Source organism: Chiroxiphia lanceolata, chromosome 25 (assembly GCF_009829145.1).
Source record: "Chiroxiphia lanceolata isolate bChiLan1 chromosome 25, bChiLan1.pri, whole genome shotgun sequence".
Taxonomy (NCBI): Eukaryota; Metazoa; Chordata; class Aves; order Passeriformes; family Pipridae; genus Chiroxiphia; species Chiroxiphia lanceolata.
In genome coordinates, this window is record NC_045661.1 from 5,101,611 (window position 1) to 5,127,893 (window position 26,283).

Consider the following 26,283-nt stretch of genomic DNA (forward strand, 5'->3'; position numbering starts at 1 on the left):
ACACCGGGATACCGTGGGATACCTGGGACACCCCGGGATACCCTGGGACACCCTGTGACACCTCGGGACACCCTGGGGCACCCCGGACCCCCCGGGACACCCCCGGACTCCCCGGAGTACCCCGAGACACCCGGGACACCCCGGGGCACCCCGGACCCCCGGGATGCCCCGGGACACCCCCGGCCATCCCGGGCGCAATGTGCAGAGGGTGCTGGGGGCACAGGGGTGCTGAGTGGGGGTACTGAAGGTGGGGGTGTGCGGGGTGCACGGGGTGCAGAGGTGCTGGAGCACTGCGGTGCCGGGGGCAGGGATGGTTCGGGGGCAGGGATGGTTCGGGGGCAGGCTGCAGGGGTACTGGGGGTACTGGTGCGTTAGGGGTGCAGGGGATGTGGGCAGTGCTAGGTGGGGGAGATGCAGGGCACAGGGGTGAAGGAGTTCGGGGTGCAGTGGTGCTGGGGTTGCAAAAGTCCTGGGGTACTGAGGGTGCGGGGATGCAGGGTGTGATCAGTGTAGGAGAACTGGGGGTGCAGGGGGGTGGGGTGTAGAGAGGTGGATAGAAATGCTTGGTGTCAGAAGCGGGGTGGGAGTGTGGGGTGCAGTGGGTGCCAGGAGGTCCGAGCAGTGTCCCAGGAGCTGATGAGCAAATTTCCACCTGGAGAACGTGACACAGCCCAAAGGCACAGACGGCTTCCTCGAAGGATGTTCCTGTGAGACCTTTATCCAGCCTGCTGCCACAGCAGCCTGTAGCCATCAGGTTGGGCCCTGCAGCCTTAAAACGCCCTTGTTTTCCCCCTGCTCAGCTCCGCTGGGTTGGGGGGCACACGGAGCTGCTCCAGGTGCCTGTTCTGGCCACGCCTTCACTCCGCTGTGCCCTCCCATGCCGTGCTAAGCGCTCAGGGCAGGTGCTGCCTGGCTGTGCCATGCCAACAGGGCTCTCCATCCAGGTGAGATTTGAGCCAGTCCCAGAGTGAGGACTGACACACAGGGCCATTTGCAATTCCCTTATGCTGGATGCTTTATTCCAGCAGTGGCTGGGGAGAGCCCATGTGCTTATGCTCCCAAGAGAGACAAGGATACCGAATCCACTGCTAAAGCTGCCTGAGACAAACAGCAGGGAAACTGAGATGGGGTTGGATTCAACTCATAGGGAGTATCTCAACCCCTGACAAGTAATGGTGGGAGGGAGTTTCCACCAGTGCTGCAAGTCACTGGGAAGCTGCCTTTGTTTTTGGAGACAGAAACCATTTTGCTTTCGGAGCTGCTGCAGCGTGCTCAGGATCCCCATGCTCTCAAGGGGAGGCCTGAGGAAGCAGGAATCTCATTGCTTTCTGTAATTACCCCATCATAGCTCCTCCTCATACCAGTGAAAAATTCTTTGTCCCCCAGTTCTTGCATGTAATTTCTGATTGAGGATATCTTTTTTTCCATAGAATCACAGAATCGTTCAAGTTGGAAAAGACCTTTAAGATCATCGAGTCCAACTGTTACCCCAGCATTGCCGTGGTCACCAGTAAACCATGTCCCCAAGTCACCATCCTCCAGGGATGGTGACTCTACCACTGCCCTGAGCAGCTGGGCCACTGCCTGACTGCCCTTTCAGGGAAGAAATTTTCCCAATATCCAACCTGAACCTCCCCTGCTGCAAATTGAGGCCACTTCCTCTTGTCCTGTCCCTTGTTCCCTGGGAGCAGAGCCTGACCCCCACCTGCCTCCACCCTCCTGTCAAGGAGTTGCAGAGAGTGAGAAGATCCCCTTCCATTCCCCTCTCTGGACATGCTCCAGCACCAGTGTCTTTCCTGTCATGAGGGGCCCAAAACTGCACACAGGATTTGAGGTGGGGCCTCATGAATACAGGGGGAAAACAGATTTTTGTTTAACATTCCAGCCCAGGGAATGTCCCTACACCAGTTTGGGGCTTCCCCCCCCCAGCATTCCTGTAGCACTGGAGTTGTTAGCAGAGATTGCCCATGGATAGCAGGGGTGTTCCTGCAGTCCCTGCTACAGAAACTGCCCATCCAGTGCTCAAACCAAACCCACCCCTCACAGCAGAGACAACAGCTGGGCCAGACTATCCCCACGGAAAATGAGCAACATCGACCCTTTTCATGCACTATCCCTGCTCCACCCACACTATTTACCTTATCCCTGGCAAGGGGAGGGGCTCACAGCAGCCCTGACAGGTTTGGGGACATCTGGCTGTTTCCCACTGCTTTGAGCCAGGGTCCCAAGCTCTGCTCCTTGCAGGGGAGCTGTGGTGGCCCACGTGGAGATGCACACACCAGATCCACTCCCCAGGGCTGCACCTCTGCAGCTCTGTCCCCCATTGGCACCCCACGGTCTCCATGCTAGGAGTTTGGGACTGGGCAGAGTCTTGTGCAAGGCTCCAGGGCCTCTCCAGACAAGAGCATGTTTGACATTCCCAGGAGGTTTTGATGTGGTTGCCCAATCAAGTTCCTTAAGGAAACTGAATGGTCAGGGCTGTGATGGGTGGCTTATCCTCCTGTTCCCTGATTCAGAGTTTAACCCTTAGGCTACTGAGGACCAGCACAAACAGATGTCATGTCCCACAGTGTCCCTGGTGCTCCCACCCTTCCCTCTGCTGCTGGGTCGGCCTCATCCTCTGGTGGGTTCCACCTTCTGCAGCTGCTCTCACAGGGCCTCCCTGACCTCCTGGGACCCCAGTGCTGCCCTGGAAATGTCAAAATGTACCCTGCAATGTCTCCTTTTTAGGTGATGGCTTGATTAGTGATTACTTGGAGTCCACGGATGCTGTTGGAGACTCACCTCTCCAGGGAAGGCAATTGGGAATCACTTGCAAACTGCAGACGCATTTGGGAATCTCCCCTGCTTGGGAGAGGGGAGGTTCAGATATTAGGGAAAATATTAAGGATATTAGGGATAATTTCTTCCCTGGAAGGGTGGTCAGGCACTGGCATGGGGTGCCCAGGGTGGTGGTGGAATCACCATATCCCTGGAGGTGTTCAAGAAATGACTGGACATGGCACTTTGTGATACAGTTTAGTGGGCACAATGGGATTCAGTAAAAGGTTGGATTTGATGATCTTGGAGGTCTTTTCCAACCTTAATGATTCCATGATTCTGCTTTAGGGCAGTTGAGAAGGTGTTGGCTGAAGGTGGAGAGAAAAACAAGCCATGGAACAACGGTGGCTGACTGTGCACCTGTTGTACTAACCCATCAAGGTGTGTCTTTAGCAAGAAGTGCCTCATGGTGTGTGTTTGGAGCAAGCCCAGCCCTGTTCACAGATGATGCACAGCCAGGAGAGAGGCTCCATTTATTTCAGGGTAATTCTACCAGCGCTGCATCTAACAGAGTGAACACCTCTGTGCAGATAAAAGGCAAACTGCGCTCCCCAGGCATGCAGTTCCTCTGCACAGCTTGCTCTTCTGGTTCAGGATCTTGCACCTCTCAAAAGCCAAAGCTTCTTTCCACAGGTGAAATCTGCCTCGAGGCAGCAGCAACAGCCACCTCGAGCACCCAGTGCACCCCTCACGTGAACCCACCACACCTTGCTCGTCCCCAGGGTCCAAGGCCACAGTCCCCGTGGGTTCCCTCAGCTGTGCTCATCCCGAGGGATGTTTGTGCTGCTTTTCTGTGGCCTGGCAGCATCAGGAGAGGTTCTGGTGGAGGTGTCCCCGAGGCTGGTGCAGGAGAGCTTGGAGTGGGGAGCTAGAAGCCTGGTGGGAGCCCTGTGCTAGTGGCCTCCAGCCTCTGGCAGCTGGGAAGCGTAGAGAGCTAGTGTGTGATGGAGGAACTGGTACTGCTCACTCGTCTGGATCATCCCACCTCTGCAAGGGAAAGGCAGGGCCCACTGACACTTAACCAAACCCAGAACCCCATTCCCAGCTCTCTGCTCCTGGGGCACAATATTCCTGCATCACCAACCATGTTTAGATGCCTCTGAAACAGGCACCAGAGCTGCCCAAAGAGTACGGGGGCTCAGAAGCATTGCTGGGCTGTTCAAAATGAGATTAGAAACTGATTTGGCTCTGGTATTTACCAGTACTTCTTGAAAAGTGGCCAGACGGAGTGTTTCTGGATTTAATGGTTGAGCTGGAAGGGAAGGAGCAGATGGCTGCCAGATTCAGAGCCCCTCTCCTGTCCCTCATATCCTCAAGGTCAGATCTCAGCAGAACCAGCCTGGCACTGGGAATTGTTTGCTTTCCACACATCCGCATCCCCCAGCAACCCTTCTGGTTTCCACCAAAAATAGTCCCCGTGCCCCCTTGGGATGCCCATGCCCACACCCCTCCCACATCCCTCCTCCCAGGCTTGGCACCCAGCAGGACCCTCCAAGGAGCCTCCTGCTCTGAGCACCCACCTGTCTATGCGGAGATGGCACACGATTCCCAGGATATCCACCTCCCCCTTGTCCTTCAGCTGCTGGCACCCCATCCTGGTGGCGATGAAGCAGCCTGTGCGGCCGATGCCTGCGCTGCAGGACAGACAGAGCTGTGCTGAGCACTGACAGCATCCACTGCATGGACCTCAATCTGCCTGAGCTGGATGCACTCCTGGATTGGTTTGCTGCTGTGATTCTTCCTAGAGGGATGCTGGGGCCCCAGTCCCAGCTGCCAGACCAACCTCCTTGGCCAGGCACCAAAAGGCATGGGCTGGGGTCACTCTGCCAATGGCAAGGGGGTCTTGCTGCATTGCACAGCATGGCTGAGGCTGCTCTGGAAGCGCAAAACCAGCCCATGCCTCATCCCTGCACTGTGCAGGGGGCTCTGCAGCCCCTTCCCCTCCCAGCTGGGCTCTGACCTGAGCACCCAGCAGTTAGCACCCAGCCTGCAGCAGCACATGATGGCTGTGTTCCACAGGGACCATCAGGTGCTCTGCTCTGTTGTCCCCAAATTCACTTAGCAGGGGGAGAAAATAGGCAGAGGCCACCTCCTGCAGGAGGGCTGCCCTGAAACACAGCTCCACAACCAAGCTACAGGCCATGCTCAGTGGCAGAGTGAGCAGGAATCACAGAGTCACAGAATGGGTCAGGTTGGAAGGGATCACCCAGGGGTCATCTTGTCCCAGGTCCCTGCTCAAGCAGGGTCTTCCAGAGCCAGAGCTGTGGATGTACCATGGGGCTGGGTCCCAGCTGCAGACCTCTCCTGCAGCCTGCTGTCCATGGACCCAGGTGCAGGATGTGCCAGGCTAATGCCTCCATCCTGCTGCCAGGACAGGGCCTGCTGGTTGACAACTCTGCTGTGGGGTTGCTGTGCCCTGGGATTTCTGCACAGGACCAGCACATGAGCATTCACATGTGGGCTTTTCTCTGGCAGGCTGACCCCAAAGTGAAGCAGAGACAGGGATCAGGTGAGGTGCAAGCTCTTACCTGCAGTGCACCACGATGGGCCCTGGGCTGGCTGCAGTCTGCAGAGTCTCCTCCACCTTGGACACCAGGTGCAGCAGAGGCTTGGCTGACTCAGGTGTTTGCTGGTCCGGCCAGGAAGGGAAGAGGATGTGTTTGACCTCCCGACGTTCTCCTTCGAGCTTTTTCAGCAGAGAAGAAAGAGAAATCAGGATGTGGGAGCACTGGCCAAATGAAAGCATAGTCCAGCTCAAGCAGAAGCCAAGCAGCCTGTATCCATCTCAGCTGCTCTCCTCCCAAATCCCTCTTAGAGCCTCTGCCAGACACCCAGGAGAGACCCCTGGGCCAGGGAAAATGGGACGTGTCCCATCCCAGAAGATGGGAACAGATGCAGAGTGTCCCAATACTGTCCCCAGAGTCCAGACAAAGCAAACAAGATCCTTTAGGCTTGTGTCAGCCCAGGGTGACCACAGGGAGCCCATGGGGCAGAGCCCAACAACACGGTGCAAACAACAGTGGGCTGGTAGCACCACTCTGCCCAGCTGACCCCCTCTCCTCCACACCCCAGGGCTGGGTCCTGCTCCCTCCCAGCCCCCCCAGGCAGGAGCTCTGCAGACCCCTCCTCTGGCAGGGGGCTCCTGAGAACCACGAACCCCCCTCTTTCCTATCACACAGCACTGCCATCTCACTACAGATCCCCAGGGGTGTTAGGGGCACAGCTGGGCCCCGCTGCACTGCCCCTCTAACCCCAGGGTGGGGCTCAAACCCACCTGGATGCAGAGATCCCGGATCACGTACTCCGCGCCCTCGCTCACCCCCTGCACGCGCACGGTGAAGGGGCCGTAGGTGCCTTCCTTCTCAGGCCAGTAGTGGACACATTTCTGGAGGACAAGTCAGGTTTTGTGGCTGTGAGATGCTCAAGGCACCTGCTGGATGTTTGAGCTGTGCTTGGCTCAGTGCTCTTGGGAAGGGGCATCACCTGGGGGGACGTGGGGGAGTGGGGAAGGTGGATGTGGAGTGATACAGAGGGGAAGCAAAGAAGGGATAGATCCCTCTCCCTGCATCTCCTGCCCTGCAGCCACTCCTATGCCTGCCCTGGCTTTCAGACCCCAGGGCTGCATAGCTCTCCCCAGCCCCTGGGAGCTTCCAGGCCCAGCAGGACCCAGCACAGGGAGGCTGTCAGTCAGGAGAGAAGGGAGCAAGGACATGGCCATGAAAGAGAGAGTGAGTTTTCAGTTCTCAGTTCCCCCAGGCTGGTGCTGCTTGGATGGGGAGCCAGGGTTCCCAGCAAAGGCACAGCACTGCAGGCTCCCACCCCAGCCTAATCTCCTGGCTGAGAGCTCCCAGCCCAGGGGAGAGCTGTGGGGGGCCAGAGGGGCACTGCTGCCTGCTGCTTCTGCCCCCTGCCCAGGGCTTGCTCTAATCCCTTTAGCCTATAATCCAGCTGGCAAAGCGTGCCCAGAACACGAGGCCGTGTGAGGAAGAGAAGCTTTGCTGCGTGGAACCAGGGCTGCAGCCCTGGGACCCTCCTCCTCCACCTGATCCATCAGGGAACCCTCGGAGACCAAAGCACAGCAAGCGGCTGCACAGACCCCACGCTTGGTCTCGCACAACCCTTCGCTGTTGTCATTACCCCACCCCACCCTGTGGCCCTGGCTGGGGGCGGTGCCTGGGCCTGGGAGGGGCGCTGGTACCTCCTTGCGCTCCTGGAGCTCGGTGATCATGACGATCAGGGGTGCCTCCTCCTGCCACACCATCTCCCAGAAGTCGGTCACGGTGTGCACCATGGGTCCCTGCGTGGCAATGTACTCCCGGGGCCGCCCCGCGTAGCCCTGCCGAGCACACGGTCCATCAGGGATGCTGGGGGGACCCCGAGGGCAGGGGGGGCCTGTCTCCAGACCTCTCCAACCCTTACGGGCCTTTTCTGCCTCTACAGGTGAAAGCCTGAGCCACACATACATTATTTCCTACTAAACCTGTCCTTGAAATGCTTGTACAGACCTGATGAGGGCATACCAGGCATCCTCACCATCCTGCTGGTCCCACCATCCAGGAGCAAGTCCACGGAGCTGGCCTTGTGCACCCAAGCTCCTGCAAGCACCCCTGGGGACAACAGCCAGCGTGGTGGACACCTTGGCAAGGCAGAGCCCTTGCAGGGACCTGCACTCCTCACTGTGGGCATTTCCACAAGGACAAGCAAGAGTCCCAGTTTCACAGCTCCAAGAGTTCTCTGCCTCCACTGCCACTTCCTCCCCCAGCATAAAATTACTAAAGATATCTAAAAGCTCCGAGTCCTGCTCATCTCCTGCTTCACCCCCCCAGCCCTGGACAGTGTGCAGCAGCAGCTGGCAGGAGTTCAATGTACAAGCAGAGGTGTAGGAGATCTCTCTCCCAGGGTCAGTAACAAGTTACTCCAGCTCCCAGCTGGACATTCCATTTGGCAACACATCAAGGAGTCTGGGACCCAGCTGAGGATGCCACAGAGATGCTGGAGGAGGCACCCCCAAGCACCCCAGCTTTTGGAAAAGCAAGGACACAGCACTCCAGGCAGAGCTGTAAAGCTGTACAGCTTTGTCAAAAGAGATCTCAGTTTAAAATTGTTAAGGACTGTCCTATGAATCCTCTGAAGAATTGATGTATAAGTTCATTTGCTTATCTGCATTTGTGTACTGCCCTTAAGCCAGGCTTAAGGTGTGTGTGTATGGTGGATCTCCCCAGGGAATTTAATCTAATCACTAAAGTTCAGGGCTAACTTTATAAGACAATTGTTGATGACTGCCTTACTGCATTACTAGGTGAGTTAAAAGACCTAAAATCTCACACTCAGAAACATTTCATGGAACACCATCAGCAGGGAAAGCATCAATCCCAGGTGGGGCTGATGTGATCAGGGGTCTGTCCATCACCCCAGAGGGCACTTTTTGTGGGATATTTTTCCAAGTCCCACTTTCCCTTGCTGCCATGCACTCACAGTGTCTGTGGCCTCACCTCTCCTTCCCAGCACCCTGGCCAGTCCCAAGGGAAGAATGCCAAAGTGAGATGAATTGCTCAGAAAGAAGCCTGCCCTCCAGGCACCTGGCACCTGGCTGACACAAGATCCCATTTAAGGGTGATATGTGGTTCAGCACAAGTGAGGCTGCAGCCTGGAAGGGTTTGCACAGGGATGGATATCAAAATCAGGTTGTCTAAGTAACACCCTTGGGTCTGAGGATTTCTCAGTCTCTGGAAAGGGACCCGATCAGGTGCCAAAAATAAGTCATGCCCCACCTTCATTAAGCTTTCCTCTTGGGAAATTGTAACAAACCCCCTGAGCAGAGAGAAATCCCTGGATGTGTGAGGGTTGAGGATCTCTGAGCTGCCATGCTCTACTGGCATAGCTTGCCTCCCATGGCCTGGCCAGTGTGTGAGGAGGAGATGGAGAAGCCCCTACAAAGCAGCCTGTCGAGGGAGAGCTGAGAGCAGCCCCCTCATGAACCTCTCCCAGCAAAAGGAGCAGTGTGTCTGCCCTGCTTGGGCAGAGCTGCATCTCTCCAGCTCCAAAAGGGGTGGCAAGTTAAGACTGCTGCCCCAGGGCAGGCACGGGGCAGTGGGTGACAGTGTGACACCTGCAGACTGCCCTGAGCCATGGGCTGCAGGACCTGGGAGCCCACCCACGCTCTGCCCAGGCAGAACACCCACCGTGATGTAGTTGGCATTTATGTAGCTGTCCTCCTCCTGCTTCCCTGCCCTACGGAGGCAGACCCGGCTCTCAGGATCTGGAAGACATGGCAGGTATTACCCCAGGGACTGACCCTACCCATCCTCCCTGTCTCAGCCTCAGGGACTGCAGGCTGAGTCCTCCCACTCTGTGCCATACTCAGAGCTGTTTGCACCCTCCCTCAGGCCCATACTCGCCCCACTTCACCCTCACTGCCCTGGCAAGGCACAGCCCAGGTGTGTGCCCAAACCTGCACGTACCACAGTGAGCACATGGGTTAGTTCACCTGCCGGGCACGACCCCCCCAGGACATTCCCACAGTGCCTGACTAGAGCCCAGATGAGTCCTTCCACGACATCCTCAGCCTTTACATCCCTAGGGGCATGCCCTTGGCACATGTAAGACTGCAGGGTGGCAGGTGCAACCCAGGCTGGGCTATCCTGCACTGTAGGCAGGACATCCCAGGGAGTAGCTCCCCATGTACCACCCCTAACACTGTGTGCACCCCCTGCAACACCCAGCTCCTGCTACATGGGAGGTAGGAACAAACACAGCAGGAACACCAAGAGCACCCAGGCATGCCCACCCCCGTGCCAGGGCTGCTCCCAGTCATCCCTCTCCCATGAGCAAACAAAGATGGGCAAATGGGAGGCAAAGGGATGCAGTGGCACATACTGGGGAGGATGGTTTTGTATCTGTCCTTGAAGGCACGACCAGGGATCTCCAGCTCCTCTGGATTCACGAAGTTGGGTGGGATTTTCTGCAGGGGAAAGAGAACAGGTGTGAGGAAAGGCTCATCGCTGCCACTTGTGTACCCTGGTGGTGGCAGAGCTGGTCCCCCAGAAATGCACAGCTGGCCCAGGGACCCACTGGCATCACAGAGATGCCAGCTCCTGGGATGAGCCCTGTCCTTACCCCAGATGATGTGGGACTTTTTCCAGAGAGGCCACCTTGGAAGAAGAGCTTGTCATGGGAGGGCAGGACCCCAGGGACCCCAAGGATGTGCACCAGGGAGAGGGTGGTACCTTGGGCACCCCTGCCCTCTGCTTGCCCACTCTGCCTGCCCTGCCACCGGGGCTGTGGGGCACAGCTGGGGTCAGAACCTCCCTCAGAGTTGTCCACCCCTGTCTGTCCCACCACCACCAGCCCCTGCCACCCCTGCAGTGAGGAGGGAGAGGGAAGCGTCGCACCGAAAACTCCTCCTGGAGCTGTGCCAGGCACTGGGCATGCTGTTGGAGCTCCTGTCTCCTCAGCACGTGGCTGGATGTCCTCAGGAACTTCAGCGTAATGTCCCGTGGTGTAGAGATGGGCTGGATGGGCTCCACGCTCCCCAGAGAGCTCATGTCTAGCACCAGTGATACGTTGGAGCCCCTCCTGCAAGGCAAAGGGGTCTCTGGCTGACCCACTGCCACCCAGGGACAGAAGGAGAGCCCATCCCACCATATCATCAGTTAAAACCACCCCACACTGAACAAAAGCCAGGCAGAGACCCCAGTAGATAGGAGGACTGAGAAACAAGGAACTTGAGCTGATCATTTTGCCTTTTTGCTGGGAAGCCCCTGGAAGGTGGTGTCGAGATTTATCCTGGGCTGGGTGGGGGGTCACGGCTGCCTCCACCTTCAGACCTGGCACCTGCACATGCTGGCAGGTGGAGAGCTGTAAGGAGGGAAGTCTGGGGGAGCCCTGGGGATGAGCAGTGCTGTGGGTATCCCCATGAGGGCTGAGCCACACTCACCTCTCCTGGAGACGCACGTGCTTCTTGGCAGAGGGACTGGGCTTGTCCCGCTTGTCCATGTCTGCCACAGCTGCCTGGGCTACCAGGCTGCCCTTATGAACTCTGGAGCACACCAAGCAGGCTTGGACCATGCTGCAGCAGCCACAGAGCCCTCGTCCTGAAGCACAGGGTGGGTCACGGTGGGCCCTCAACTTCTGGGGAATCACAGAGCCATCAGAGGAGAAGAGGCTGGAAAAGAAAAGGCAGATCTGGGACATACAATGAGGCTGGGTGGACTCCCCAACAGATGGTCTGCAAGCAAGAGATGGGTTTTAAGTTCTCAGTTGTCCTGGAATCAGGACCCCCAGCTCCTGTATCCAGGTGGATGGCAGAGGGAGAGCTCCCAGCACATTCACCCTCCGGGATGCTGCAGCACTGCAACCCAACAGACACCACTGGTGACCCTGGGCATGGCACCAAGGACCACCCGCTTCCCCCAAGGGCAGGACACCCACTCTCTGTGCTGGAAGCCCCAGATGCTCTCCACCTCCATGGGAAGCACATGCTGCCCTATGTTTCCAGCCCTTCCCTGCCATGCCTGCTTCAGCCTGGGGAAATGGTGGGAAGTGGGAGAGCTGGAACACATGAGCCCAGCAGTGTTCAGCAGGTGACACGAGGTGGGCTGTAGCCACTACAGGGAGCCTGGCCAGCTCCTGCTGCAGGGAGACACAGACCAGGCTCCCTCAACAGCCTCATGACTCTGGGAGGGAGGGATGACCCTGGGACAGCCTCCTCCATCCTGCAGGTCTCAGCAACCGTCAAGAGGAAACTGCTTTATCTGGGTGGTTGAGCAAGAGGTGATGGGGCAGCCCAGCTGGGGGAGGTGCCAGGGCTCCTCCATCACCAGCCCCAGCAATGCAGGCCTGGGGACTTGTGGGTGATACTGGTTCACCTCTGAGAACAGCTCCTTATAGTGCATGCAGCACACTGGGATCCTAAGGCTCCTTCTCATCCCCAGCTCCCTCCATGAGGAGACAGGGAATGATGTAGAATCAGAGCTCTTGGTGGGCAAAGAGTGGAATCCCTGTTAGCCCATCTGCTCAGGGAGGTCTTGTGGAGAGCCGAGTCCACATGGTGGTTGGGAACACAGCTAGGGCAGGAGATGTTCTCCAAGACTCCCTGCTGCCCAGTGTCATTTCTGGGGGTGGCAGTGCCACCGCTGCCATGCACACCAGCCCCATGCCCTGTGCCCCATTCAGTGTGTCCCGGTGTTCCCCAGAAAGGCAGGGCATGAGCAGGAACTGCAGCACCAGGAGAGACCCTGACCAGAGACAGCCCAGGCTCCCACCCCAGCAGCTGTCCCTTGTGCTCCAGCCAGGAAACACCTGGGAGATGCCCTGGCCAAGCCCCTGGCTGGCAGAGAGTCACCCTAGGAAGAGCCCCAGCTGCCAGTACCTACAGGGAGGTGCTCCTATCACCCCGTCCAGCATCCCAGCCCTGCCTGGGGCTGCCTGGCTGCAAGCACATGCCCACCGCCCCTGGGCACCGGGGCCGGGTGCTGCCCATTGGGGGTCTCGTCTCCAGTGGGCGGCAGGGGTGGGCTGGGGGGCTGCCTACCTGCTGCCCTGCGCTGTGGGCTCGTCGGTCCCGGCACAGGCCCGCGGGCACCGCGCGTCTCGGTCTGACACCACGGTTTAAAGTGTTCAGGAAGCTGCTTATCAAAGGAGCTGCTGCCTCTGCTGCTTCCTCTCCCTCCTTCTCCCCCACCCTGCCTGCCGCCCACACACATACCGGCCACATCTCTGCAGCTCGGCTCCGCTGGGCCGCCTGCAGACCCAGCCCTGCTCCCCACCGGCGAACCCCCGTCCTGCATCTGCGTCTCCGGGCACAGCCTGGCCTCCCCCAAACCCCTGGGCTGCCTCCACGGGCATCGCCGGTGGGGCTGGTGGGGTGTGCTCAATGCTCTCTGTGACAAGCCATGGCCAGCACTGGTGCCACCCATGGGGCATGGAGCGACAGGCAAGACCTGGCCACAGGAGGCCGCTGGCAGAGGTTGAGGTGGGATGCTTCATGCGGCGCACTGGTGCTACTCTGGGGGCGCCAGACCCCACCTCCTCTCCTGCAGGAAGCCAGGATGAGTCCTCCCATCCCTGCTCTCCTGCCCATATCCCCTTGCCCAGGCTGTGCCCCAGCTGTTCCTCATCCCACTGTGGGATGAGCCAGGGCTCGCTCAGTGCCTCCTACCCTCAATGCCTGGCCATGTGCAGTGTGCTCCTGCTGCCACCCCACCATCCCCCAACCCATGTCCATGTGGGGACCCAGCACCTCTCTGCACCCATGACCATCCCTGGGCACCTCAGGGGAAGACATATGGGCTCCCCCTCTCCAGCAGGGGATGTTTTGGGGAAGAAGGTCCCTGGAGAGTCTGACTCAGGTAGGACAGGTCTGCCCTTATGGCACTGCACATCCTTCCTGCCGCATCCCCATCGCTCTTCCTGTTTGCTCTTGCCCGGACTCTGCTCAGACACTGCTGCTTCCTTCCTCCTCAGCCCCCACCCTGCTGGGCTGCAGCAGCTCCCACTGTACCCCCCAGCTCCCATGGACACCACATCCCAAACACCCCCAGCTCCCATGGACACCACATCCCAAACCACCCCCAGACACCTTGGACACCACATCCCAAACCACCCCCAGACACCTTGGACACCACATCCCAAACAACCCCAGACACCATGGACACCACATCCCAAACAACCCCAGACACCATGGACACCACATCCCAAACACCCTCCCAGATTCCATGGACACCACATCCCAAACTCCCCCCAGACACCATGGACACCACATCCCAAACACCCTCCCAGATTCCATGGACACCACATCCCAAATACCCCAAATGACACCATGGACACCACATCCCAAACGCCCCCCAGACACCATGGACACCACATCCCACACCCCCCCATCCCCCATGGACACCACATCCCAAACAACCCCGAACACCATGGATACCACAGCCTAAACACCTCCCCAGACACCATGGACACCACATCCCAAACTCCCCCCAGACACCATGGACACCACATCCCAAACCACCTCCAGACACCATGGACACCACATCCCAAACAACCCCGGACACCATGGACACCACATCCCAAACACCCCCCCAGATACCATGGACACCACATCCCAAACCCCCCCCCCAGACACCATGGACACCACATCCCAAACCCCCCTCAGCCACCATGGACACCACATCCCAAACAACCCCGGACACCATGGACACCACATCCCAAACACCTTTCCCCTCATCCGCTCTGCCCTGGAGAGCTCCCAGCCTGGGCCCCCTCCATGCTGGGCCAGCTCCAGCCCAGCTCCTTGTGGCCACTGTCCCATGCCTGGGATGTGTGGTGCCAGCACTGCTGGTCACTGAGCTGGAGAGCTGCCTGTCTGTGCACACCTGTGTGTTTGCAGGAGCAGGTGTGCAAAGGGGTGCTGAGGTGCCAGAATGTCTTCCCTGGGAGACGCTGGCAGTGCCACCTTCTACCCAAGATCCAGGATGGGGGGAACGCAGGAGGGAAGTAGGGATGTGGTACAGGGATGTGCCATGGCCCAGGGTCCCAGGGGCAGAAAAGTCTGCACTGCTGGGATTTTTTGCCCCCTACATGCCTCTGGTGGTGCACGAGTGGAACCCAGTGTGCTCCCACCCACCAGCATAGCTCCTCTTCCTCCCCTCTGCTGAAGCACCAGCAGACTGAGGAGGTGCATTTGAGGGGAGAGAGAGCATAGAATGGGACACAGACTGGTGGAGACCCCTGAAAGACAAGTTGCTGGTGGGAAAAGAGGTGTGAGGAGAGGCTGAGGGAGCTGGGGCTGATCAGCCTGGAGAAGAGGAGGCTCAGGGGAGACCTCCTCACTCTCTGCAAATCCCTGACAGGAGGGGGGAGCCAGGTGGGTGTTGGTCTCTTTTCCCAGGCAACTCTCAGCAAGACAAGAGGGCTCGGTCTCAAGCTGTGCCAGGGGAGGTTTAGGTTGGATATTAGAAAGAATTTCTTTCCAGAGAGGGTGGTCAGACATTGGAATGGGCTGCCCAGGGAAGTGGTGGATTCTCCGTCCCTGGAGATTTTTAAAAAGAGACTGGATGTGGCACTTAGTGCCATGGTCTAGTAACTGCAGCAGTAGTGGATCAAGGGTTGGACTTGATGATCTCGGAGATCCCTTCCAACCCAGCTGATTCTATGATTCTATGAAGTGGGGAAGATAGACTGGATGTGAGGGAGACCAGGAGCAGATGGGCCCAGAACACACTGCTTGACCCAGGGCACTTTTCAGCTTTCAGTGCCCACTCCTGAAACAACAACCTGCCCCCTGCACCTTGTTGCACCCAGCCACGTGTCTGCTGCCCCCCTGGGAATGGCCCCTGCACCCCCAGGCTGCACATGGTGGATGCACATCCACACGTGCAGAGAGGATGTCCCTGGTCACTCATCGGTGTCGCCCGAGCAGGTGGAGGGTGTGCAGATACCTCGAGCAGTGAAGTCCCAGATGTGCCCACACACACACACACACACACACACAAAAGCACTTTTGGGCACATCACTCCTGACCATCTCTGAGCACCAGCTTGGAACATGATGCTGCCAGTTGGCTCCTCCAGAGGGACCCAGCTGGGTCCTTGGGGGGGTACAGGGGGGAGCAAAGAGCTGGGAGCTGCTCTGGCCAGTGGTGCAAGGCAAAGGACTGTGCTTTTCACGTGCAGCCACGCTCATCCCATGTCATATCAACAGCTCTGCACCAGCTGCATCAGGCTGGCCTGGGGTGCAGAGGGGGAGCTGCTGGATTCTACAAGCAGGGACTACTGGGGCTAGGAATGACTGGGCTTTGAGGGGAGAGAGTGTCCAGTCTGAGGGCAGATCCCAACCCAGGGACAGTTTGCTGTAAGGACAGGACCAGGACACCAGGGCAGCCACCCCCATTGCAATCTGCTGTGGGCAAAGAGGAACCTGACAATCCCCAGAGGGCAAAGCCCAGGAGGGGATAGGGGGAAGCAACGCTGAAGGAAATGGCTCTGAGGGGGAGGGTCCTATAGGGTCACAGCTGTGCCCCTCACCTTCCTGCCTCCCTTGTCTTGTGGGGAAGGAGGGGTCAGGACCCAGAACAGGAACATCCCTTCTTCCCCAGCTCTCCTCTCTGCTCTGACCTTGGTGGCAGTGGGATGTCAGGGTTTATGTGATGTCCAGGGTGGTGCTGGGACAGCAAAGCCTGGTGATGGAGGGGCAGACACTGGGGGAAGGGTCCCAGCTGTTACTACACCAGCCATGCACCCTGACCCAACCAGGGATGTGCCAGGCTTGGCATCCTCTGTGTCCATGAACACTTGTACATTAGGATTCTCTGTTGGGATGTAGGGACTGGAGAGGTCTGTGCCAGAGCCTCAGAGGCCCTGAGGTATGGCTGTGGGTTTACTTTCAGCAACATGTGGGGACCCTACAGAGTTGGTGCTCTGGGAAGGAAAATCTGGATTTATCCCTGGCTGGTACTTGCTGTTGTTCACTTGCATTTTACAACTCCACTTCCATGGGATCATCTTGCACCTCTGGCCATGATCTCAGAGCCAGTTCCCCTTGTGCAAAGGGCACCTTCTAGCTCCAGGCTGGGAGCGGTTCTTCCCACTTCCCTAGCCAGTCCTTACGCCCATTTCTGCCCCCCGACCTCCTGAGCATGGGCCTCCTCACCCAGCCTCCCTCCCTTGATTCACACACCCCAGCACCTCTCCTCACCCTCTCCAAACAGCAGTGTAGCCCCAAAGTCACCTCAGCCCAGGCAGGCACCGAACTGGCACCCAAAGCATAGATGCTGCCCCACAGCCTCACTCCCTGGGATTGCCTTGTCCCGCCAGGCCCCCATCACCTTTGGGTCCGGCACTCAGGAAGGGCTGGTCCTGCTTCCGCTGACACGACTGGGACTCAGGACGTCCTGCAGGCTTTTGGAAATGAGCCCATCCCCTCCTCTGCCTAAACATCGCTCACAGGCTTGAAGGTGAAGCAGCCGCCTCGGGACTGAGCAGACTCTGTGCAAACGGGGCGATCAGCTCCCGGCAGGCGTGAGGAGGACGGTGCAGTGACCCGGAGCATCCCGCCGAGCCGGCCGTGGGGGTGTGAACAGCCCAGGTACGGCACCTTTGTCGGGGACTCCGCCGCGCCGGCCCGGGGACAGCGAAGACCCGGAGCTGAGGGAAGCACCTCCGCAGATTGCTTTTCCGGAGAACAGCGTCTCGCTATTCCGGAGTCCTCCACGGGAGCGCATTCCCAAGGACAGCCCCGGCACAAGCGTCCTCCGGGCTGCGGGAGCTCAGAGCCCGCAGCGCAGCGCCGCAGGCGAGCCTGGACCCTCGGGCATCCCCCCGGCGTGGAGCTGATCCTGGGCACCGAGTCAGAGGCAGCCGGTGTGTGACCTTTCTCCCCGTGGCTGATGACAGTCTGTGCAGCGTTTGCTCCTGCCTGGCTCGGGCTGGGAGCAATTAAGCAATTGCTGGTTCGTCTTGCCAAGGCATCGCCGCTGATCCTGCCAGCCCCTGTGCTTCTGCCCTCCCCTCAAGGAGAACCGGGAGGAGGGTTTAGCACCTGGATTTCTTGCTTAACTGCTGGATTTTTTTCTTCTTTCAATCACTTGATTTGTTCAGAGAAGAGGAGACTGAGGGGAGACCTCATTGTGGTCTCCAGCATCCTCATGAGTGGAAGCAGAGGGGCATGTACCAATCTCTTCACTCTCAGGACCAGTGACAGGACTCAAGGGAACAGCAGGAGCCGAGTCAGGGGAGGCTTAGATTAGAAAGGAGAAGGTTTTTCACCCAGAGGGTGGTTGGGCACTGGAACAGGCTCCCCAGGGAAGTGGTCACAGCCCCAAGCCTGAGTTCAATAAGCATTTGGACAATGCTCTCAGGCACAGGGTGGGATTCTTGGGGAGTCCTGCATAGGGCCAAGAGTTGAACTCGATGGTCCTCACGGGTCCCTTCCAACTCAGCATATTCTATGATTCTATGACTGCTGAGTAGAACCACTTTTGGTTTCTGGAATTAGATATTCTCCCACAACTCCTGCAAACAAGCTGAGCTTTCCTCCAAATTTGCCAGCAGAAAGGCAGAACAGGTGAACCACCAGCCCCACCAGGGTGGGCTAACAATGATGCAAAGCTGGTGCTGTTGTGGACTAAAGAGGGTGCCTTGGCACAGGAACAGCTCCCCTGGGATAGGTCTCCCAGAGTGAAAGTGCTTTGTATCAGCTTGGTTTATTCCTCTCCTCATGTGGGAACAAGCTCTCCAGCTTCATTTTACAATGGAGTAATTGCATAGGGGATTGTTCCTAAGTCAAGTGCATAGAACCACAAAATCACATAAATATTAAGGTAGAAAAATCCCTCTGAGATCGAGTCCAGCTGTTAACTGAGCGCTGCCATGTTCACCACTAAACCATGTCCCTAAGGGGTGGTTCTAAGTAAAGGGGATCTAAGCCTGCACATGAGACCAGACCTCTAAGGTGCTGAGACTTTGACTCTGTAGCCAGCAAATGCCAGTGGAGAAGCCACAGAAGCACAGCAAGAGCCCCTGAGTGACTTGGTCACCCAGGACACACTGTTGGAGGCACACCTGGCACCTGTGGCATCACCCAGCTCATCCATCTGCCACTTGGGCTTATCCTGTCCTTCCCTGTCTGCCTCTGAGAGGGCTTTGCTTCTAGAAAGGCTGCCTGGAAAATGCTGCATGCCTCAGTTTCCCCTGGGAGTGAGTTGTTGCCTTGCTTGGGACACCTGTGGGGTGGCAGCAAGCAGCAGCTACTCCAGGCCAGGAGACACACACACACGTCCCCTCGGGAGGCTCCAGAGCACAGCACCTGCCTGCAAAACCCTGTGAGCTGTGTGGGGAGGGAGGAGTCCCCCAGGAACAGGAAACACCCCCCAGCTCCTCCCCACAGCACACAGGGCAAAGAAGCTCTCAATGAAAAAGGCACAAAAAGGCCTGAAAATCCTGAAGATCCATCATGTTATTCCTGTCCTGGGTCCCTCAGCACCCTGTAGCAGTGGGGACCTCAGCAGCCAGCACACAGGCTGAGCCTTTTGCCCAGCCCAGCCCAGCTGGGTTTGCCCTGCACAGCCCTGCTGCCCCCAGCCCAGGCTGCTTCTTTTTGGGGGGACACTGAGCCCAGTTACCTCTCATCAGGTGCAGGGGCCATTACCAACAACAGGAAATGAGCTGGGCAGGAGGGGCAGGAGGGAGAGAGAGAGAGAGACTCAGAGAGAAAGGAAGCGGTTAGAAAGCAGTCACTTCCATTTTTGTTGCAAGAAAGCCTGCACCCAGGCACCACTGGGCAAGGGCAAACAGTGCTGGCTTTTCTGGTCTGGGATCAGCAGTGACTTTTTATGATGAAGGCACAGATCCTTTTCTGGCCCTCTTCTATCCTCTTCTGATAAGAGCTAGAAAGAAGATTTTAAGCAGGGATGGTTAAAGCAGCCATCATCAGCCAACATCCACTGCAGAAATACGTGTGGTGAGTCCAACCAATGCTGAGTTGGTCACTGCACAGGGGTTAAGCTTCTTAACCTTGCCTTGGACAGACTGTGCACTAAGGACTGCCTGTACCCTCTGGCCCCAGCACAGGATGGATCTGTGGATGCAGTTGCCTGAGGCCAAAGGGCCAGGGAGAATATACCAGCAGCTTTAATTTCAGGAAAAATATCTTCCCTGAATGGGTGATCAGGCACTGGCACAGGCTGCCCAGGGTGGAGTCACCAGCCCTGGAGGTGTTCAAAAGATGTGTGAATGTGGCACGTGGGGACATGGGTTAGTGGTGAACATGACAGTGCTGGGTTAATGGTTGGACCCGATGATCTTAGAGGGCTCTTCCAACCTGAACAATTCTGTGATGGTTCTTGCACAGCAAGAGGCAGAGCCCCTGACAGCCACGGCAGGTCCCACCTCTCCAGCCGAAGGACTGGCTGTGGCTCAGCAGAGGCAGCCAGAGGGCAGCAGTGCAGAGGCAGAATGCAGGTCTGCCCAGTGCTGCTCCTCCAGCTCACGGCCATGACAGAGCATGGGCCTGTCCACTCTTGAAAGCTGTTCTGGGTTGTGCTTTCTGGCCTCAAAAATTCAGGAAGCTGCCACGTTGGACCATGCATTGCTGCTGCTGGGAGATGCTGTGTGATGCCTCTGAGTCCCCTTTGTCTCGCTGCAGCCGTAGGTCTGAGCCATGGAAGCTCACAGCACACCTGTTTTATCCCAGTTCCAGGCATCAGAAATATTCCTGTCAGCTCACGGTGGGGAAACCATGGTGCTCATGGCCACAGACAGCCCAGATCTGGAGGAAAAGCAACTGTGAGCTTTTTAGTTTATTTCCTTCTACTGTCAGGGCTGAGGGGGGTCCCTAACTGCTGTGGGACCAGGGACACCTTTCCTGCCAGAGAGTCTCCATCACCCAAGGCTGCTGAGCACCCTGCCCTGCTCCTTGCTGGTAGGGACACAGGGTCGAGCCACGGGACTGGCACCAGGGTGGTGTCTGTAGTGACCCTGAGTAAGGCACTGGGTCTGCCACCACGGGGAACAGCAGCACATCACAGACATGGTGCCTGGTGGGCAGATCACTGTGCAGTTCTGCACAGTCCACTGTCCTTCTCTTCCCATGCTTCACTTCTGTTTGTGGGGGGCATTTTGGGACAGGGTGGGTGCCTCTGTAACGCAGGATACAGCCACCACCTGCCTGTGCTGCTGGGGCCCAGGTCTGTGGCACCAGGACAGGGTAGGAGGGATCTGTGCTGATGGTGAGAGGGGAAGAGAATGGGGAAGCACTGACAGAACACTCACAGGGGTGCACAGAGGGGTGCAAAGCCAGCAAGCTCTGCTCTCAGCTAGGCCAGGCCATCCCTGCCCTGCCACACCACCAGCCAGCCTGGCATCACGACACTACAGCAGATCATGTTCCCACTGGAACATGACGTCTCCACCTCCTCTCACAGCCCCTCAGGCAGCTCTGCCTGTCCTGTTCCCGTGGGTCTCCTGAGCCTCTCCTCAGAAGCACTAGTGGGGATGCCTCAGTGGGTTTTGGGGTTGCTCCACTCTGGGGAGCTGGAGTCCAGCCAAAGGACCCCAGAGCCCTGGGGCAGCGGCCTGAAGCAGATGCCAGGCAGGGACCCGCTGCCCACACCAGCTGGGCAGGAGATGTCATGTGTGGGGCCATATCCTGCACAACTGACTGGCTCTGGGGCTCTGACAGGACCCCCATGTCTGCCTTTTGCCCCATCCCTGCAAAGGGCTGGTTTATGTTTCTGTCATAGTCAGGGATGGCTGAGCCTGTGTGGATCCAGGATGGACCCCAAGAGGTCCAGATGGATCCTGTCTCCCACGAAGAGCCAGGATGGATTCAAGCAGTGACAGCCACCCTGTGTGTCAGTGTCCTCTCTGCTGCCTCTTCCCCAGTGATCAGACAGGCCCCAGGGGCTGGCACAGGGTGTCAGCTCAGACTCTGCCAATGGTCTCTTTTAACAACATGCAGCAAAGGAGGGCAAAGGTGATGTTTGTCAATGGAGAAAATATCTGTGTGTTTCCCTGGAGACCTGGTGGGTTGGTCCCACCGGCCCTGGTACCCTCCAGGACACAGGGGAGGTTGGTGACAGGCAGAGAAGAAGCAGGAGAACTGGGCAGGGAGCAGATGAGTGGCAGCAGGAGCTGGGTGGGAACCACCAGGCAGGGTGACCTTACCTGTGTGCACCACTACAGACAGGCTCTGGGGGAGCAGGGATGGACTCCAGGCTGGAACAACACTGAAATTGCACACACAGGTGGGGTGCAGGGATGACAGTGTTGGAGACGCTCACTCTGCATTTCCAGGAGATACAACAGGGATGTCACAGGCCACCCTGCCCTTGTCCCTGCCTTCAGCATCATCCTGTAGAGTGCTGAGACATTCCTGACCCCCACAGCACCTGCCAGAGCACACTGAGCCCAGCAATGCCCACTTCCCTGGCAGGGCAGCCTGTGGAGCCACTGGCCAGGCCTGTGAGGAGTGTCAGGCCGTGGGAAGGTGTCTGTTAAGAATCACAGCCAGGCTGTGTATGCAGGTGGTATCCTTGTGCTGGGTGCAAGCACGTGTTCAGGGATGCTTTTGGCCCAGAGGGGGAGGAATGGTGCTGTCTCCTGCTGCAGGTCTCCAGAAGAGGTCACAGCTGATCCTGGAGCTGATCTTTTCTGACCTCTTCTTCTGCCACGTGCCTCCTGGGTGGGGGGTCTGCTCTGAGACCAGGCTCTGTGCAGGCAAGTCCTCTGCCCAAAGGTGCTGGAAGAGCTCCTTAGAACACAGGAAACCACTCGACCAAAAAAAGCAGTGAAACATTCCCTTATTCTGTGATGTTTGTTGTTTTAGGCTCTCCTAGCCGAGCGACTCAAGCCAAACAGCAGCCAGGCTGATCCCACCGAGCCTTCAGGCTGTCCCTCTGGGCCCCACAGTCAGCCCAGCCCAGCTGCACTGCCCATGGGAGATGCAGGACAGCGTGGCTTTGCAGCCCAGATGACAAATGCACCACTACTGAGAGCCCAGGAGGGGATGAGAAGGCTCAGAAGAGCTTGATGCATGCCTGTCACCAGCCTGCTCTCCCTCTCTCCCTCCCCTCCAGCAGCAGAGCACCTTTGCTTCCCAGCATGTGGATGGTAAACTGAGGCACAGCAGGTGTGTTTCAGCTCAGAGGTGAAAATAGCTTCTGCCAGTGCCTTGGGTAGGGACCAGCTCTCCAAGTCTGGCATCTGTGAAGGTCTCCAAGCCCCACAGACTCTCCATGCCCCCAAACCCTCAAGCCAGGATGTTCAACTCAGTGGACACTTCATTGGGGACCCCTGGACAGACAAGGCTGAGCACTGTGTCACTACAAGACCCAGTGAATGGTCCCACCATCCCAAGTCAAGCAGCAGAGGCCTTGGCTGAAGGGACAGACAAAACTGTCAGCAGGCAACAGTGGAGGAGGCTGATGCTGCATCCCTCTGCAAGCATCTCACCCCTGCTCCAGAACTGCAGCACCCGCCTGGTGAGGCCGAGCTCCTGCCAGCAAAGCCTTTGGCAATCGATGGCTGTAGGACCTGTGCCTGCAGCCAAGACATGTCCCAGGCAGCAACTACTGCTGGATGGCTACAACAGTGCCCTGGGGAGCAGCCAGGCTGTGCCAACCCCAAACGTGCCTCTGCCTGGGGAGGGTGGCACTGGGGCTCCCTGCAGCTGGGCTGGGGGAGTAGAGCCCAGAGGAGTTCCCCCAACTGCTCCTGTGAAGAAGCAGAGTTGCTTCTGCTGGGGGCTGGATGCAGAAAGCTGCAGGCGCTGCCGACAGCGGACGAGACGGGCTCGTGTTGTGTTTGGCTCCAGGAGCTGCGGGAGATGCCAGGGAGAAGCTGAGGAGCTGCATAAACAGGCACTGCCAAGGCTGCAGCCATGCTGTGGGGACAGGAGCAGCCCTGGGTGCCACACAACAGCTCCCTGGGACTGCCATGGTGCAAAGACCTGTCCCCATGCCCTGGGACCCTGCAGCTATGGGGGTGGGCGGGGACAGGCTGTGCAAGCCTCAGTCCCGGGCTTGCAGATGGGTATGGTGATGGTGGTGTTGGCATTGCAGTGGCATTGGCATTGGCAGTGCTGCAGGCAGCAGTCTGCTCACAGGAGATGCCAGAGAGGGACAGCAGCCAGGCAGCAAGACGGGACAATGCCCTGCTGGCGACCTGATCTGCCGGGTCGATATCCCTCCCATGCGGAGACATGGAGGATGGGCAGGCTTTGTGTTTACTCCTCCAAAAAAAGAGACCTTCCTCCTGAAAACAAAGCCTTTTGTGTGCAAATGAAGCCGTCAGCAGGTTTGTTTTTATACAGGAAACTTTGAACCAGAGGCTGGGCCTGGTTTCGTTTTCAGGTGGGATTTTCAGCTCGTGGCAGTATTCGGAAACTGAGCTGCTTTCCAGATCTGAAGGTTGGATTTTCACATCACTGCTGAGCATTGCAGAAGTGTCCAGGGCTTCCTGTTGCTGTCCCTCTCCCTGCTGTCTGCAGAGAGCTTTAGCCTGGCTGAGGCAGGGGGGACACCAGCAGGGACAGGTGCCTGTTTGCAGAAGGCTCTTGTCTGGTGGCTGAAATACGCGTGACCCTCCCTTGTGGGACCAGCTGCTACACATTCACCAGGGTGAGGATAAGAGCCATCCTGGACAAGCTCTTGGGATGCTCCTGAGCCAACACAGCAGCTCCTCTGAATCTCCTTTGATGTGGGACTGAGGAGCTCAGGATGCTTTCACTTCAGGACAGTGCCTGGTCCAGTGGGGCTCAGGGCAGCAAAGCCTTAAACAATCACAGTTCACAGACACCTTCAAGGCTGGTGCACGTGCTGGATACCTGCGCTGGCTCCATCAGAGACCTGGGGCTCTCCCTGGCCCTCTGCAGCAGCAGCAGCAGCACGAGGGGTCCCTGGCACCCAGCTGAACCTGCAGCTGTGGGGCAAACCCCAGCGAGGTGCGGGGGGGTGTGAGCTGTGCTCAACCTGCAGTGTGGCAGGCAGCTCCTGCCCCCCAGGAGTGCAGACCTCTGCTCTCAAGGGGCCACAGGAGACATCCCTGTCATCCCTCCTCCCCAGCATCCCGCTGCTGAGAGCTGGGCGAGCCCAGGCGGGCCTTCCCGCCGGACCAGCCCAGACTTGAGCGTCAGGGCCGTGCTCGAGCAGAGCAAACGGCAAGTGGGAGCGTGTCAAGTTGCCATCGCATGCGCCAGGCACACGGGGACGGGCTGTGGACCACGCCGGGGACACCCACCAGCTGAGGTACCGCTCCCATTCCTTGTCCCCCTCCCTCTTCCCAGATGCGCCATCAAAGCCGGGATGTGTGCGGCAAGGAAAGGAGCGCGGACCCTCCCGTGCCCTGGCACAGCACGGGCAAACCCGATGCCACAGCCCCGGGAGGGCGGCAGGGGATGGGCAGCCCTTGAGTGTGGCTGTGCCAGGAGCAGAGCCTGGCACTCCACAGCTGTGCCTGCACGGGGGTATCTCATGCCTGGGCTCCCCAGCGTGCTGAAGCATGAGTGGGCACTGGGAGCTGCTTCATAGCTACTTCTTGGCTCTGTGAGTGTGGCATCCTGGCACCACCAGCCACCTTTGCTGGCACCGCATCACAGGGTGGGAGCAGAGCCCCACAGGGTTCCACAGGCTGTTGACGATGGGGTGGGTGATTTTGGGGCCATCCAGGTGCTGCCCCAGCACTACTTGCAGGTGTGGGGCAGGCACTGTCCACGCTGCTCTCAGCCCTCCCCACTGAGTGCCTCTTGCCTGGCCAGGGGAAGAGAAGCCCTGAGCCTGCTCAGCCCCAAGGGCGGCACCCGCGCCCCGGGGGGTGCAGAGCAGGTCTGCCCGGCTCTGCCGGCTTTGGGCGTGCCCGAGTCACCGCAGCCCTGCGCTTCCCAGCTCTGCAGGCGCCTGGCTCGCACCCACAGGCATCCCGGGATCGGCTGCCAGGGCTTCAGCAGCGAGCAGGGGGAAGCGAAGAGCATCACCCAAGAGACGGTGACAGAGTCACTGCTGCCACTCCTGGCTGTCCCCAGCCCAGACAGTGTGGCTGTGCCCTGCCTTGCAGAGGGGTGACATCCCCCACTGCCTGCCCGCCCTCCCCCCCCCCCCCGCAACAAAATGGGAAGAGCTCCAAGGTCTGGAAGCGTGGGGCAGGAGGCAGCAGCGGCGCTGGCAGGGCTCCCCGTGGGAATGATTAAACGTTTGCAAGAAGGAGCATCCCAGTGCTCTAGGCTTTAGGGCTGGAGAACTGTAGCGTGTGAACCTTGCAGAGACAGAAGTCCCAGCAGCACCTGCATCCTCTGCAGGCTTTGCCCTGGGAGCAGCCTGTTCCCCTTGTTCCTCACTCTCAGCCCCAGGCAGCACTAAGCACCTCAGAGATGGCAGAGGGGAGAAATCATGGCCTGGGGCAGTTCACAGTGCTGGTGGGCACCAGGAGATACCAAGGGACAGGGACTGAAGGGATGTTGTTGTTGGGCTGAGGCAGGACAGGAGCCCCAGAGCTGCTCCCGGCCCAATCCCAGTGGCACCAGTGCCCCATCTCATGGGACCCCTGGGCACAGGTTGTCACGGGGTGCCAGGTTGGATGCACAGGGTCCTGCCCAAGGACGGATGGCAGAGCTCCCATGGGGCTGCACATCCAGACAGGGGTAGAGGCTCCTCTGTGCAGTGATTGCATTGCTCACAGCACCAGGTCGTGGCTGTGCCCTCTGAGTGACAGGTTGAGTCCCTCTGGAAGCGTCCTTACCCACATGCTGTCCTCCAGCAGGGACCCTGCAAGGCTCTGCCCATGCCCAGCCCTGGGAGCATCACTTGCCAATGTCACCTTGCCAGACCTTGTGGCACAACTGGGACCCTTGGATGCCACAGGCACGCACTCTGCTGCCCACCCTGCCCACTCTCATCCCAGCAAGTGCTTCCTAAGGAGGCGTCCAGTCCCACCAGGCGTGTGGGACCATGCTCAAGCCCAGGAGATGCCTCAG

The 26,283-nt window shown here is 58.4% G+C and overlaps 1 protein-coding gene across 3 annotated transcripts; it reads right to left on the reverse strand.

Annotated features, from left to right (window-relative positions):
- Nucleotides 1-3,276: 3,276 nt before the first annotated feature.
- Nucleotides 3,277-16,946, reverse strand: PTPN7 (protein tyrosine phosphatase non-receptor type 7). 3 transcript variants are annotated; one of them, XM_032710585.1, is made up of 10 exons: nt 16,646-16,946; nt 10,757-10,984; nt 10,212-10,395; nt 9,697-9,781; nt 9,003-9,079; nt 7,019-7,156; nt 6,095-6,205; nt 5,349-5,506; nt 4,341-4,454; nt 3,277-3,807 (listed from the first exon to the last, which is right to left on the reverse strand). In XM_032710585.1, exons 2-10 carry the CDS (start codon nt 10,885-10,887, stop codon nt 3,714-3,716), a joined length of 1,092 nt encoding a protein of 363 aa, XP_032566476.1. In that variant the 5' UTR covers nt 10,888-10,984; nt 16,646-16,946; the 3' UTR covers nt 3,277-3,713. The 3 variants fall into 3 exon arrangements, with proteins under 3 accessions (XP_032566476.1, XP_032566474.1, XP_032566475.1); XM_032710583.1 differs by having other exon boundaries at nt 10,757-11,047; XM_032710584.1 differs by lacking the exon at nt 16,646-16,946 and having other exon boundaries at nt 10,757-11,183.
- Between the last annotated feature and the right edge of the window lie 9,337 nt (nt 16,947-26,283).